Below are 12,070 nucleotides of genomic sequence, written 5' to 3'. Positions count from 1 at the left end.
GGACGGCTGCTCGACACCGAGCACTCAGCCTTGCACTCTCAGTCTTTCCAATATGAGCTCGGTCTGCGGCAACGACTCGTCGCCGGGTTTTTCATTGACGCGGAACATAGGTGAGCCTGTGATTAAATGCAGTCCTTTCACTTCTACAGGAGAATCTCTGTGGTGTGTGATCCCCCCGAGGCACCGCCGATGTAGCGCAGATCTGGGTCTCGACTGTGACTCCGAGAATCATTAATCACACCAGAGACAGATCAAGCCCTCTGAACACCTCTGTCTCCTTTTTCCATCTCCTGGTCTCTTTCTGTCTGACGTGAGGCGACTTTGCTCGGCGGCGCACAAATTGTCTGCAACACATCCTCTTGGTTTGCAGCCGATCGTTTACCTCCGTTGTTTTTCTTCGACCAGATTGCCGTTTTCATACCAGGGTGAGGAGTGCGGGATGAATGACAAGGTTTTTTAAAGCCAAGGGTTGCTGGATATTGTTATATACCAATACAATATACCGATCCACTCTTTATCTCTTCGAATACCTTTTTTCCAAGACAAACAAAATGACATTGACAGTCAAGCATCTGTCTATAAGGTAGAAACACTTTTTTAAATCCTAAAATCATTTAAACTATGGGCACCAACTGAATTTTAAAACCAAACTGGGCTGTTTCACAAACCATTGAGGTTTTATTCTACGTCTTACCAAACTTTCTTTCAGACACCAAACTTTCTTTCAGACAACACTGATTTGATTCCTGAAACCTGCCTGATCAGGCTGTCAAATTTCAGACATGTTCATGTTGTTTTCTTCTGACACGATTTCTTCTGCAAATCAGATGAACCTCTAATATGCTGCTGTGACGTCAAACCAAATAATCATCCAGCTCAATTTGTCAAGGTTCTGTTTAACTAAATGTATTTGGCCTAAATTTCACAATATAGGAGAAAACCAGTGCTGCGTTTCCAAGAGAAAACCACTTTCCCCCTTTGCGCAACTTTGCATATGCATTAGCTGGATTTCCCCCTCAGGCCATGCGCTTGTTCGTGCACATGTGTTTTCGACTCATGGGAGGCTGCCACATCTGTCGATTTTGCCACAGTAGCCGCCGGGTCAGACGTTCTGCCTCTCTCCTCCCCGCTAACTCCTTCTTCCTCTGCTTCATGGTCTCCTGATCTCGCTCCTCGTGCTCCCTCTGCCACATCCTCTCCAATTTTTGTCATTTGTTTTCAGGCTTTGGGCCACAACACGTCCCCAGTTCCTGTTTCTTCTCCCTCGACCATCTCAACCATTCGTCTTCTCTCTCCTTACTCTCACCTCCCTCTGCCAATTTATTCTCCTCATCATCCCACATCCATGTCCCCCTCTCCTGTTTGCCCTTCTACCCTACAGGTAGCTCTCCCCGATCCCATTGTCTCTCCCTCCCTCCCCGGTCACCCTCCCCTTTCCCACCTTCATTCAGTCCCATCACTGACCCAATTAAATGTGGGGAGGGACACAGCGAGGGGAGAGTGACGGAGTTGGAATGAGAAAGAGAAGGAGAGGGAGGACAGGCAGCGCAAAGGGAGACAGCCGGTGAGTCGGTCGCCGGCAAATCAGGGGGAAGTCAGAGAACAATTGCCGCCAACCTTCCAGGACACACCCCGAATGTCCGAACTTCTCCTGGAACTTTAACAACCCTTGACAGCTCTCACAGGCGGCGTCGGCATCGGAGGAGGAGGGGGAGCGGAGAAAGGAGGAGGAGGAACAGCAGCGGCGGCGGCAGCAGCAGCAGCGAGTCTCCACTCCTGCTGCCACGCACTTACCGTTCCCAATGAAGAAACGAGGAGAATAACAATAAACCTCTAGTGAAGAAAGCAGGAGGGGAGCCGCGGCAGAATTAGGATGGCCAAGCACCGGCACATAGAGGGAGACTGAGAGGAGGGAGCGAGGAGACGGGAGGCAGCCGCTGGAGTCCTCGCTTGGAGCTTGCAAGGCGAGCGTGGGGCAAGGGGGACGAGGACGTGGAAGCCCCCCCGTTGGCAAGAAGGAGGATTTCTGCTCAGAGGAACACGGGGCGAGAGGAAAATAAGGGGGAAAAAGGAGAGGATGAATCTGTTCTTCCAGGAGAAGTGGGAGGTGGAGGGGCTGCAGACCGTAGGCATCCTCTTGGTGGTCTGCAGCTCCCTCAAACTGATGCACTTTCTTGGGCTAATCGACATTACTACGGCAGGTAAGACAAATGGTAAGAGAGCAGGAGAGAGGCGCCAAGTGAGAAGTCGAGATGATGAATATGGTGAGAGGGCTGCTGGTTTGAGGTGGGTGGGTTGGGTTGGGGGCAGCGTGCACATTTTGCCTATTTGTGTGTGTGTGTGTGTGTGTGTGTGTTTCTTGCGGTGTTTGCCGGGGTTACAACACAGCAAAGTGACGGTGGCGCTTTGGCCTCACATCTTTTATAAATAGCTGTCACGTCTGTCACACCTATTTATGGTGCCGCGCCGGCAGAGGGGCGGGTGCAACCAAGTGCTTCCGTTTTTTGCGAGATTGAAACAATGAAGCCTGCACAAGTTTTGTGTCTCACATGGCTGCATTGTTGGATTGCGATGTTGGTGACAGAAACGAGGTTTAGTGTAAAGTGTAAAGTGTAAAAACAAAGGCATTTGTGGTAAGAAGCCATATCCAACATTGTCTACCCTCCAATTTAGGCCCATCATCACAAAGCAAGGCACATCCATAAAATGTTCTTCTGATTTCAATGCCTGGCAATGATTAGTAGTCATGGATTGGAGGCTCCATGAATTCATTAGTCCTTAAAAAAAACAGTCTTGAGATGAGGGTAAGTTGTGTCCTATGCGGTATAAATAGCAGTCCTTGAAGTAATTCACCATAATCTACTTTGCTGGAGTCACTCGTCTTAATATTCCATGTCAGGGCAGAACTTTTCAAAGCATTACGTGAACCCAAACAACCATGGAAAAGCCATCAAGGAAGTAGACAAGGAACAGGTTCATTCAAGTTGTCGTCTGAACCCTCTGAACAAAATACTCACTTCTTGCATAATTTAAAAAAAATAACAATAATACAGGATCTGTTTTTGCTTGCTGCTCAGTCCAGTGGACCTCTAGAATCCAATATGAGTGCAGCAGAGAGTGAGCGAGAGAGAGAGTGTGCAGATTGCAAGAGATTGATGATGTTGCGCCTCATTTAAAAGCACTGAAACGGCTCACAGATGCCAAGTTGTTCCCGCCCATATACACAAACTGTTTTTATCGTCACATTCAAAGATTCAGGCTTCAATCATCCGGCGCATTAAGTCCCTGCAACAGTCAGCATCGTGGCCTTTCGTCGCGCCCCCGTTCCGTAATGGGCCGGTGTTTGCAACTTCCACCGCGACGCCGGCTGTGGTTTATTGTGCCTGGAGCGAAGTCTCACATCTGCGGCGGTTTATGGAGCACAGGGCTCTTTCAAATTCATTCTAATATTGCCAGGAACGAGTTGCCATTAAGAAACCCATATATATGTGGGAACACGTTCTTGAAAATATAGTTCTTAGTTCCCCATTTCCTGAATGGTTGTGATAGGCTGTCATCGCCCCCCCGGGGTGAACTAGTGAACTCTAATTGCACAATCACTCCAGGCCGAGCAAGGCAGCGGTGCGGTGCGGCTGCACAAGAGAGACAGCGAGCAGCTTCCCTCTCCGTCCGAGGATGAGACGGGAGTTTTGTTTTCACTTTGTTGTTAAAAATGAAAAACGCCGGCCTCGTCCGTGTCAAATTTAACATCAAACGCAAGCGGCACAAACTGATGCTGTGAGCACGCTAACCTACTTGTTTTACGTGTTTCTGCTTCATCATTCCCGCGGTTGTATTTTTTTCAATTCTGTGACGACGCTCTCCGAAATAACAGGTTTAAAACCATCTAAAAAGAACCCCTTATTTGCATGGACATCGTATTTGTTAGATATAAATAGAGTCACTTTAATGATGCGCTGAGACGTGTTTCAAGGCAAAGATTCATTTATAAGCTTAAAATTATGCATTTTTTGTGTGTGCGTGCGTGCGTGCGTGCGTACGTGCGTGTGCACATTTAGATCAGGTTAGTCCCGCTGAGATCAAGTGTCTCTCTTCCAAGACAGCTGGAGTACGTTTGCTCAGAGACTTGACAACGGGCGAGAAATTTCATCACCGGCAAAGAACAAAAATACAGGGAGGGGAAACAGGAGATGGAGATAAGGCTGCGAGACGGCGAGGGAAAGCAAAGGCTTCAAGACTATCTTGACAGCCGCTGGTAGATTTGGCTTTTATGGCCTCACAAGTATTTCGAGCATAATCTTCCCTGCAGAGGAAAGAAAATAGATGACTTGCTTTAAAAAATAATAATATAAGCCCTCAGAAGAGTTTACAGATATGAACTTGAGCTGGTTATGTGCAAAAAGCTTTACCTGCATGTGTTTTTTTTTTTTTTTTTAAATGTATGCAACGTGAGATACTTCTTAACTCAGTTTATTTATCTGTTATTACACTTACATTCTGTACACACTGCGCACATATCTTTCTGAAACAGAGTGAGTTTATTTTCATTATACATAACCTCCCCATAGCTATTTACAGTTTGGCAGATTCGTCAATTGCCATAATCCCTTTAGGTACATTCATGCACATTCACCACACAATGAAATAATGATGTAACATTGTGAGACAGATGAGTTTTTAAGGCAAATGCATAATTGGACCTACATTTCAGACATACCTGCAGGGCGTAGTGAAGAAGTGCAGAAATTCAATATCTATGTTGAGAAGAGTCTGATCGTGGTGGATGGTGATGGCGTTTTGTTTTTTTGAGCCAAAAACCACCTAAATCGGTTGAGGTTACTGAAGTGGCTCTGTGCTACTCTGCCCAGAGGTTTCACATAATCAAGAAAGTAGTTTGGAGTATTTGCCTCATTGTGTCATAATGTTACACACTATTATGTCATTGGGTTTTATGCATTGTTATTTCATGAGGTGGTGATCCTGCAGGTCACAACTTGGTAACAAGAGTGTTTTTGAAGTTGTTGGGTTGTGTATTTGATTAGTTTTGTTGTTTGTTTGCAGCTCTCAAAGCAACAATCAATGATCATTTAAGAAGAATGTAGTTGCTCATATGTCTATAGGGAATATGGCTAATGTGTAGAATGATCCTTTTAAGCAGATAGTGAAGTTTCACAGACATATGCAACACACACGTTTGTGTCATTATTCTTACTACCACACGATAGAGACGGGCATTTTGCTTTCCGTTAGCAGAAATATCTAACTTCCTGTTATTTGCTGCATCACTTTGATCTTCAACCAGTTTTTACAAGCTTACTTTACCCGCCACAGTTAGAGAATCGCACATGTCCTGGTCTACTGGTCTTTGATAAATAGGTATTTTGCATAGATCTGTTGGAACTGTGTTAATAGCCTTCCCCCAATGTTACAACCCAGAGAAAAAGACATCAACATTTAAGGGTTCATTTGGTCTTTTTTCCCAAACCTCTTAAATGTAATTGCTTCATTTCTTATTAAGTCATTTAAGGACCACCTGTCAGTGTTAGTTTTCCTGACGTTATGGGCAGCAGTTTGCAGTGTATTTTCACACTACATCTCGTGATTCATCGATTACACGACTGAACTTCACCTCATCTCGCTCAGTTATATCCTTCATCCGCTGCATCCATCACTCATTGCATTTACGGCTTTGGCATTGAGCCCACGTTTGTTGGGGCTTCTCCATATGATATAAAGGTTGCTATCAACCAACACACGTACAGACCTCTGGTTGCGGCCTGCACGTCAGGCAGGCTGGATGTAATGAAAACTGCCGTCTGCTGGACAATGTGTTCCACCTGTTCTGCCCCCCCTCGAATGAAGCTCCGGGGAGCACTGCGTCCACAGGGTGACACATCACAAAGTCAGTAGAGGATCTGTTGTCGTTCCATCACTTTTCACCCCATCGCAGCCTCCATCCATCAGACGAGCGGGCTCCCGCTCAAACAGGTGAGGCCACCGAACGGGCGGGAAACGAGAGTAAGTGGCGCGCTAGCGTCTTCATCCTGATGTCGACTCGTCCCTCTATGCACATCCAACCCGAGATGAAGCGTGCTTGCTTTGAGCTGGTCTGGGGCGGCAGACGCCAGGGGGCTCTGTGTGAGGCCGTTGGGCAGCTCATCATGTTCAGAGTGAAGCTAACTGGGAATTAAACGTGGTGTTTTATCGGCTTGTTCGGTGCTGGGCTCACCGCTGGTTTTCCTTCCAGTTTGCTCCGAGTGGTGCGGTGAACCGACGACCTGCCTGAGTGAAGGGACGCTGTGTGTGTTTCTAAGGGTCACGGCCCGTTTAGCCGTGGCGTCGCGGTAACAGCTTGCTGCAGCGACGCCCGTGGTCTCCCATCGCTGAGCCAGGTCAGCAAGGCCGTTTGCTTAAACGGCATGTGTGTGTGCGTGTGTGGGTTTGTTTTTTGTTTTGTTTTTGCATCTGTCTGCATGGTTTTGTTACACTGGCATGTGTGCATGTGTGTGCAAAATTGAAACTTGTCCGCGACCTGTGCGTGCGTGTCTAACCTCTGTGCTGTGGTTGGCGATTGCAGGTAATCCTTCCACCAGCCAAACCAAAAAAACCATAAAGCAGCGTTTCCTCAAGCTGCTGCCATGCTGCAAGCCTACGGCTGCCCCCTCTATCAGTGAAAGCAAGTGCTCCTTCACTCTCTACACATCTCTGCTTCCTCCAGTGTGTCCAGCCCCTTTCAAAACGGCTCAAAGATCCATGCACATAGCCGCCGAATCAGCCAGTTAAAACAGAAAAACACAAATATGGATGTATATTAAACTCCATCATCCTTCCCCAATGTGTGTGTGTGTGTGTGTGTGTGTGTGTGTGTGTGTGTGTGTGTGTGTGTGACAGGGTTTGCACTTTAACTGCGATGATGTAAGCTCCTCCAGACTAGTCACTCCTGAAGGCTTTAAATCCGAGAGTTTGCCGCGATCAGCGGGATGCGAGGCGAGGAGTGGATGAGGAATATCTGTCCGTAACTGTGTGTCTGCAGCGCTTTTATCACTGCTATTATTTTTAAAGGTCCCCCGCCATCACTCCCTTAGCATTCAGCTCTCCCCCAGTTTCTTCAGCGTAATTGAGCCTGCCTTTTTTCAGACAGAGAGATTGAGTCATTATATGGTCCCATTATCGGCCATGGTTTGCTTTTTTGATATGTACTTCTGAAGCCCAAGCCGGATCAAAGATGTTTTGGAAATTGCTTCGCCCACCGCTTACGTATAGAAAATTGCTTTTTCTTTGCCAATGGTGTAGTGAGACTGTGGAATAGTGACTTTAAAAAAAAAGAATGTTGTTTCGCTCTAAAGTAAAAGACTTTTTGCCTGTTTGATGAGCTCAAAATAACCTCACAATGCGGGCAGGTTGATTGCTGCCGTGCAGGTTTTTTTGTTTTTGTTTTGTTTTTTCCCGCCGGGCTCCAACGTGGTCCTAGCTAACGCTGGTCTCTTTCTCGCACACAGACAGCGTGGAAGATGACTTTGAGCTCTCCACAGTGTGCCACCGCCCCGAAAGCATGGACAAGCTGCAGGAACAGACCAAGTTCACCAAGAAGGAGCTGCAAGTCCTTTACAGGGGCTTCAAAAACGTAGGTCTGATTGCAGGAGTGGAAATGCAGAGATTGATGTAAAGATATAAAAACCCTCAAACAAACGTGGTTCAGGTTTTTTTTTGTTGTTTTTTTTTTTATCTCGATTGAAATTCAGTGCAGTAAAGTCCCGGTCTGCGAGAGCGACTGCTACTGCATAGTAATTTATTTATTCTACGCAAGATTGGAACTAATGAGTTTTCTCAACTCCCCAGGAGTGTCCGAGCGGCGTGGTGAATGAGGAGAACTTCAAGACCATTTATTCCCAGTTCTTTCCGCAGGGAGGTAAGACGGCGACGCTTGGCGCCGAACCTGCGAGAGCCCCGGACGTCTTGTTTTTGTTTACACCGTTTCCTTTGTTTTTATTCAAGCCCGCACATCTTGGGAAAACTGTAAAGAATCCCCCTGATTAAATTTTTGGACGAGTGCTGTTTCATCATCACAAAGAAATGAACTTAATTAACTCACAATAGATCGTCTCCCCCTTAATACACAGACGGTGCTCCGCAATGAGCCGAGGCGATTCTTCACCGGGTGATATTTAGCTTGATGGAATGTTAACCACTCGCCTCCAGTCGCATTTGAAATTATTCTTATATCTGGGCTATATTTAGCTCGCTGCTAATCAAAGCTGCTCGCACACGTTGCCTTGAGTTTCAAGGGCACTCTGGGTAACTCGGAGTCTCTGTGGTTGCAGATTCCAGTATGTATGCGCACTTCCTGTTTGAAGCCTTCGACACTAACAAGAATGGCACGGTTAGTTTCGAGGTGAGACCCGTTCTTCCCTTTTTAGAGTTTGCAAATGTTTTCCCAAAATCAGATCATTAAACTGCTCCCTGCCTGCCTGTGTGTCAGGACTTTGTGTTTGGCCTGTCCATCATCCTGAGAGGGACCATTAATGACAGGCTAAACTGGGCGTTCAACCTCTACGACTTGAACAAGGATGGCTGCATCACCAAAGAGGTAATATAATTCACACGCATTGGCAGACGTGTCTTCTCTCTCTCTCTTTCGCTCTCTATCTTCCGGTCGGTTTGAATTATGCACAAAAAGTTTCAATTTTTGTGGAAATTAAATGTGCAAAAATAATCAGTCTGCTGAGATAAATGACTTTTATTTGGATATTCATGCCGTGATATACAGCACACGACCTCATATTACTTCTCTGAGGAGTCATGTTTAATTAACAGCGCTAGTTTTAATTAACAGTGGATTTTAATTTTTAAAAAAAAGTTGGATGAAAAAAACCTACAGGCCCCTTTTGAAATCAGGATAGAGCCAAACTGTGTGATGGTTTGTCTTGGTTGTTGTTGCTGTTTCCTAATCGCTCTGAGGTTATTTACATGTCATCGTCTGTGTTTTCTCTCCTCGACTTTTCAGGAGATGTTGGACATCATGACATCCATCTATGACATGATGGGGAAGTACACGTATCCCACAATGCAGGACGACGCTCCGAGGGAACACGTGGAGAGCTTCTTCCAGGTTCAGCCCAGTCTTAAAATTTTGATAAGCCCTCGTATAAAGCCTGCGCCGCACTGCCGGGGAACGACTGAAAGAGTTATTGTGCTTGCAAAGAACGTTGATGTAGTGCGGCTGCGTGTCATTCATCAGCGACTGACTGCCTTTTTTGTTATTCCAGAAAATGGACAGGAATAAAGATGGAGTTGTCACCGTTGAGGAATTCATTGAGTCATGCAAAAAGGTGAGGCGGGATTTTAAAGTCTAATAAGATTGGCTTCATCAGTTTAAGGAGGCTGTATTTCAGGGATTTTCATTCGTGTTGAATGTTAAAGGAGCTGTAAGCAAAATGTAACTTATGAGACTATTGGATAAATGAAATTATGCAAACTCTGTGCGGCATAATGGAATTTACACTGACATTGTGTCAGTATACAACAAATGATAGTGTCAGAAATTGATCAATGCTACCTATAAAACCGACTGATTTATTTTAATTTAAAAGATGGAAAACAAAACAAAACAAACACTCGAGAAAGAAACAAAGAGGGACGTCGTCTCATGCACGCGCCTCGTCACTTGATATTGTCCAGAAATAGTGATGCCTGATTATATCCTCGTTGGCGAGCAGAGGTGGAGGTGAAACAACAGATGCGTCTCCTGTTCCAGCTTGTTTTGGTCTGTGTGTATAAAAAGCTCATTAAACTGAAAAGACTGACACACTTTATTGTCCCTGTGCTGAGTGTGTTGCTCGTTAGTTTCAGTTAAGCCTGCCGAGGAGGAGCAGAGATGCCTCCTGACCTAAACCCCTCGTCTCCTTCCAGGATGAAAACATCATGCAGTCCATGCAGCTTTTTGACAACGTCATCTAAGGACCTGGACCACAGCGAGCCTGCAGCAGGGCACCGGGGACGGAGAGCAGTGTGTATGCGTGTGAGGTGGATCAGGATTTGAAGCGAGGCTTTTGTGGGTGTGCGTGCGTGCGTGGCCGTCTTCTTAAATGTGGAAGCCGCTGCTTGTGTGTATCTGTCCAAAGCTGTGAATGCACAGAGCGCAGAGAGCTCCCCTCTCTCTGGTCCTGGACCTCCACAGTGACATTTCTCCTAGCAACAGTTGGATCCACCTTGACTCCCTTCTATATGATGCAGACCCTTAGTTTTACCCCAAAGACACGGAGTACAATGGCATCGGGATCACAGGCACTGACCACACCCTCCTCACCCAGACGTATTATTTATTTATCACTAAGGAGCCAATAACCTTCAGCCTGGAGGGAAGACGATGCCCCCTGAAGCCTTTCCCCCGCTTTTCCTTGTGTTTTGAATTCTTGAATCTGATCCTGCCTCTGTGCATGTAAGAACATAACACCTCCTTGGCAGGACGAAGTAAACCCTGGCCATAAATAGAGAGTCTGCCGCCATCTGGTGGATGAGACAAGAACCACTTCCAGAGAAAAACAAAAAACAAAAATTAGATCCATGACGTGCTCACATTTATTGAGGGTTCAAATGAGTCACTGACTCCGAGGAAGTGATTTCAATATCGCATGATGATGTCACTACTATCCGATTATGTATTTACAGAGATACTCCAAAGTCTGCTCGTCTGTCTGCTGTTCCTAGTCACTCACATGTGCCTCACTCACCTTCTGTGTATGTGTGTGCGTGCGCGTGCGTGCGTGTGTAACAGGGAGAAATCATCCACCCTACCAATGTAAGACTATACAATGGGACCACATTCAACTCTCATTGGGACGTCCTGGCCCTCCAAATTACCACAGTCCTATCTGTAGGTTTCTGACTGTTTTGCATTTAGTGTTTCCCCCCGTGATGTTTTATTAGCCAGAGTAACATGTGGGGATGCAATATAGCCGACAGGTTGGTTTAACCCTTGCAGCTTTAACTCAAACAATGGACTAGCATACCGCTGTCGTACTAGTCGCCGCATCCACATAAAAAAATAAAAATAAAAATCAAGAGATTATTAGATCGCAGGTCGTATTTGTGATCATCTTGTGACCAGGAGTGTCATGTGACTGTAGCAGGTTCTACTTCAAAATTCTTAAAACGTGTACAAGTAGGCTCATCCAATGTCGACTAAAGCATAGTACACATGCGTCCATTGTTAGAGAGACGGGGTTTGTGTTTTTATCCCCTCCACCCCCCACCATGCCCCTTTCTCCGCAATGTGTTCCCTCTTTCTTTAACACCAAAGAGAAGATAGAGGTGAAAGAGGTTTGTATGGGACGTGGAGCCCCTCATTGTTGCTGAAGAGAGATGAGAAGTTTGAGGTCTGCAACAAGCACGGCAAGGGGCAATCAGAGGCAGGGTGAAGTAATTACAAGGTGATGGCATCGTGTTACAGCTGCATTCTGTGCAAGTTTGAGTGTTTTGAAAGGCAAACCTTCATAACGAGGCTGCGATAAAAGTTTAAAGGTAAATATTTTTTGTTTTTTACAAGCCCCGATTGATTTGCTTTTTTCCCGAGCTGGAACCACATTTATGAGGGAGAGGCAATCAAGCGTTGTCTTCAGACGCCGACATGGAATAGCAATAATGTACTGCACCGTGATATCAGCGCACATTTCCTCATTTAACCTCCTATTCCTCTCAGAGCACAGTTGAAGGGTGGGCAAAGACCCTGATGAAAATATGCACTTCCGACCTAGCGGTCAGATTTTTTTCCCCCCTACTTCCGCTGTGCATTTTTTTCTTTCTTTAAAAAATAAAAATAAAAAAAACTTGAGGGGCAACGCATTTTTCGCTCTGATTGTTCCTTGCCAACAGCTTTCATCCCCGACCACCACCAGTAAAAACCTGTCTGTACCCGCATGTACTGTGTCTAGAACAATGACATCCTACTAACCTGTTGTACTGACTGTCTAGTTAGCTAGTCTCAACTGGTTGCATATACATATACAAAAATGTGTATATTTTGTACAGAGACAATAAAAAAAAAAATCACAGTTACTATGCAAATGGACTG

The 12,070-nt window shown here is 45.8% G+C and overlaps 1 protein-coding gene across 5 annotated transcripts in view; it reads left to right on the top strand.

Annotated features, from left to right (window-relative positions):
- The window catches only part of LOC142883591 (A-type potassium channel modulatory protein KCNIP2), a 79,031-nt gene extending 66,964 nt beyond the window's left edge, over positions 1-12,067 (top strand). For 2 of the 5 annotated variants that reach the window (XM_076018591.1, XM_076018590.1), the window contains exons 2-8: positions 7,500-7,624; positions 7,840-7,909; positions 8,322-8,392; positions 8,480-8,587; positions 9,005-9,109; positions 9,267-9,329; positions 9,910-12,067. In XM_076018591.1, the coding sequence (XP_075874706.1) occupies positions 7,500-7,624; positions 7,840-7,909; positions 8,322-8,392; positions 8,480-8,587; positions 9,005-9,109; positions 9,267-9,329; positions 9,910-9,957 (590 nt within the window). In that variant the 3' untranslated portion in view covers positions 9,958-12,067. Of the gene's footprint in view, positions 1-1,281; positions 2,214-6,577; positions 6,677-7,499; positions 7,625-7,839; positions 7,910-8,321; positions 8,393-8,479; positions 8,588-9,004; positions 9,110-9,266; positions 9,330-9,909 lie in introns of those variants that run through there. The other 3 variants (XM_076018587.1, XM_076018588.1, XM_076018589.1) reach the window with 3 other exon arrangements.
- The last annotated feature ends 3 nt before the right edge of the window (positions 12,068-12,070 follow it).

The sequence above is a fragment of the Nelusetta ayraudi genome, unplaced genomic scaffold (assembly GCF_046127955.1).
Source record: "Nelusetta ayraudi isolate G7.1 ecotype Tasmania unplaced genomic scaffold, CSIRO-AGI_Nayr_v1 ptg000008l, whole genome shotgun sequence".
Classification (NCBI taxonomy): Eukaryota; Metazoa; Chordata; class Actinopteri; order Tetraodontiformes; family Monacanthidae; genus Nelusetta; species Nelusetta ayraudi.
The sequence above is the reverse complement of the archived record's forward strand: the minus strand, read 5'-3'. Positions and strand labels throughout refer to the sequence as shown.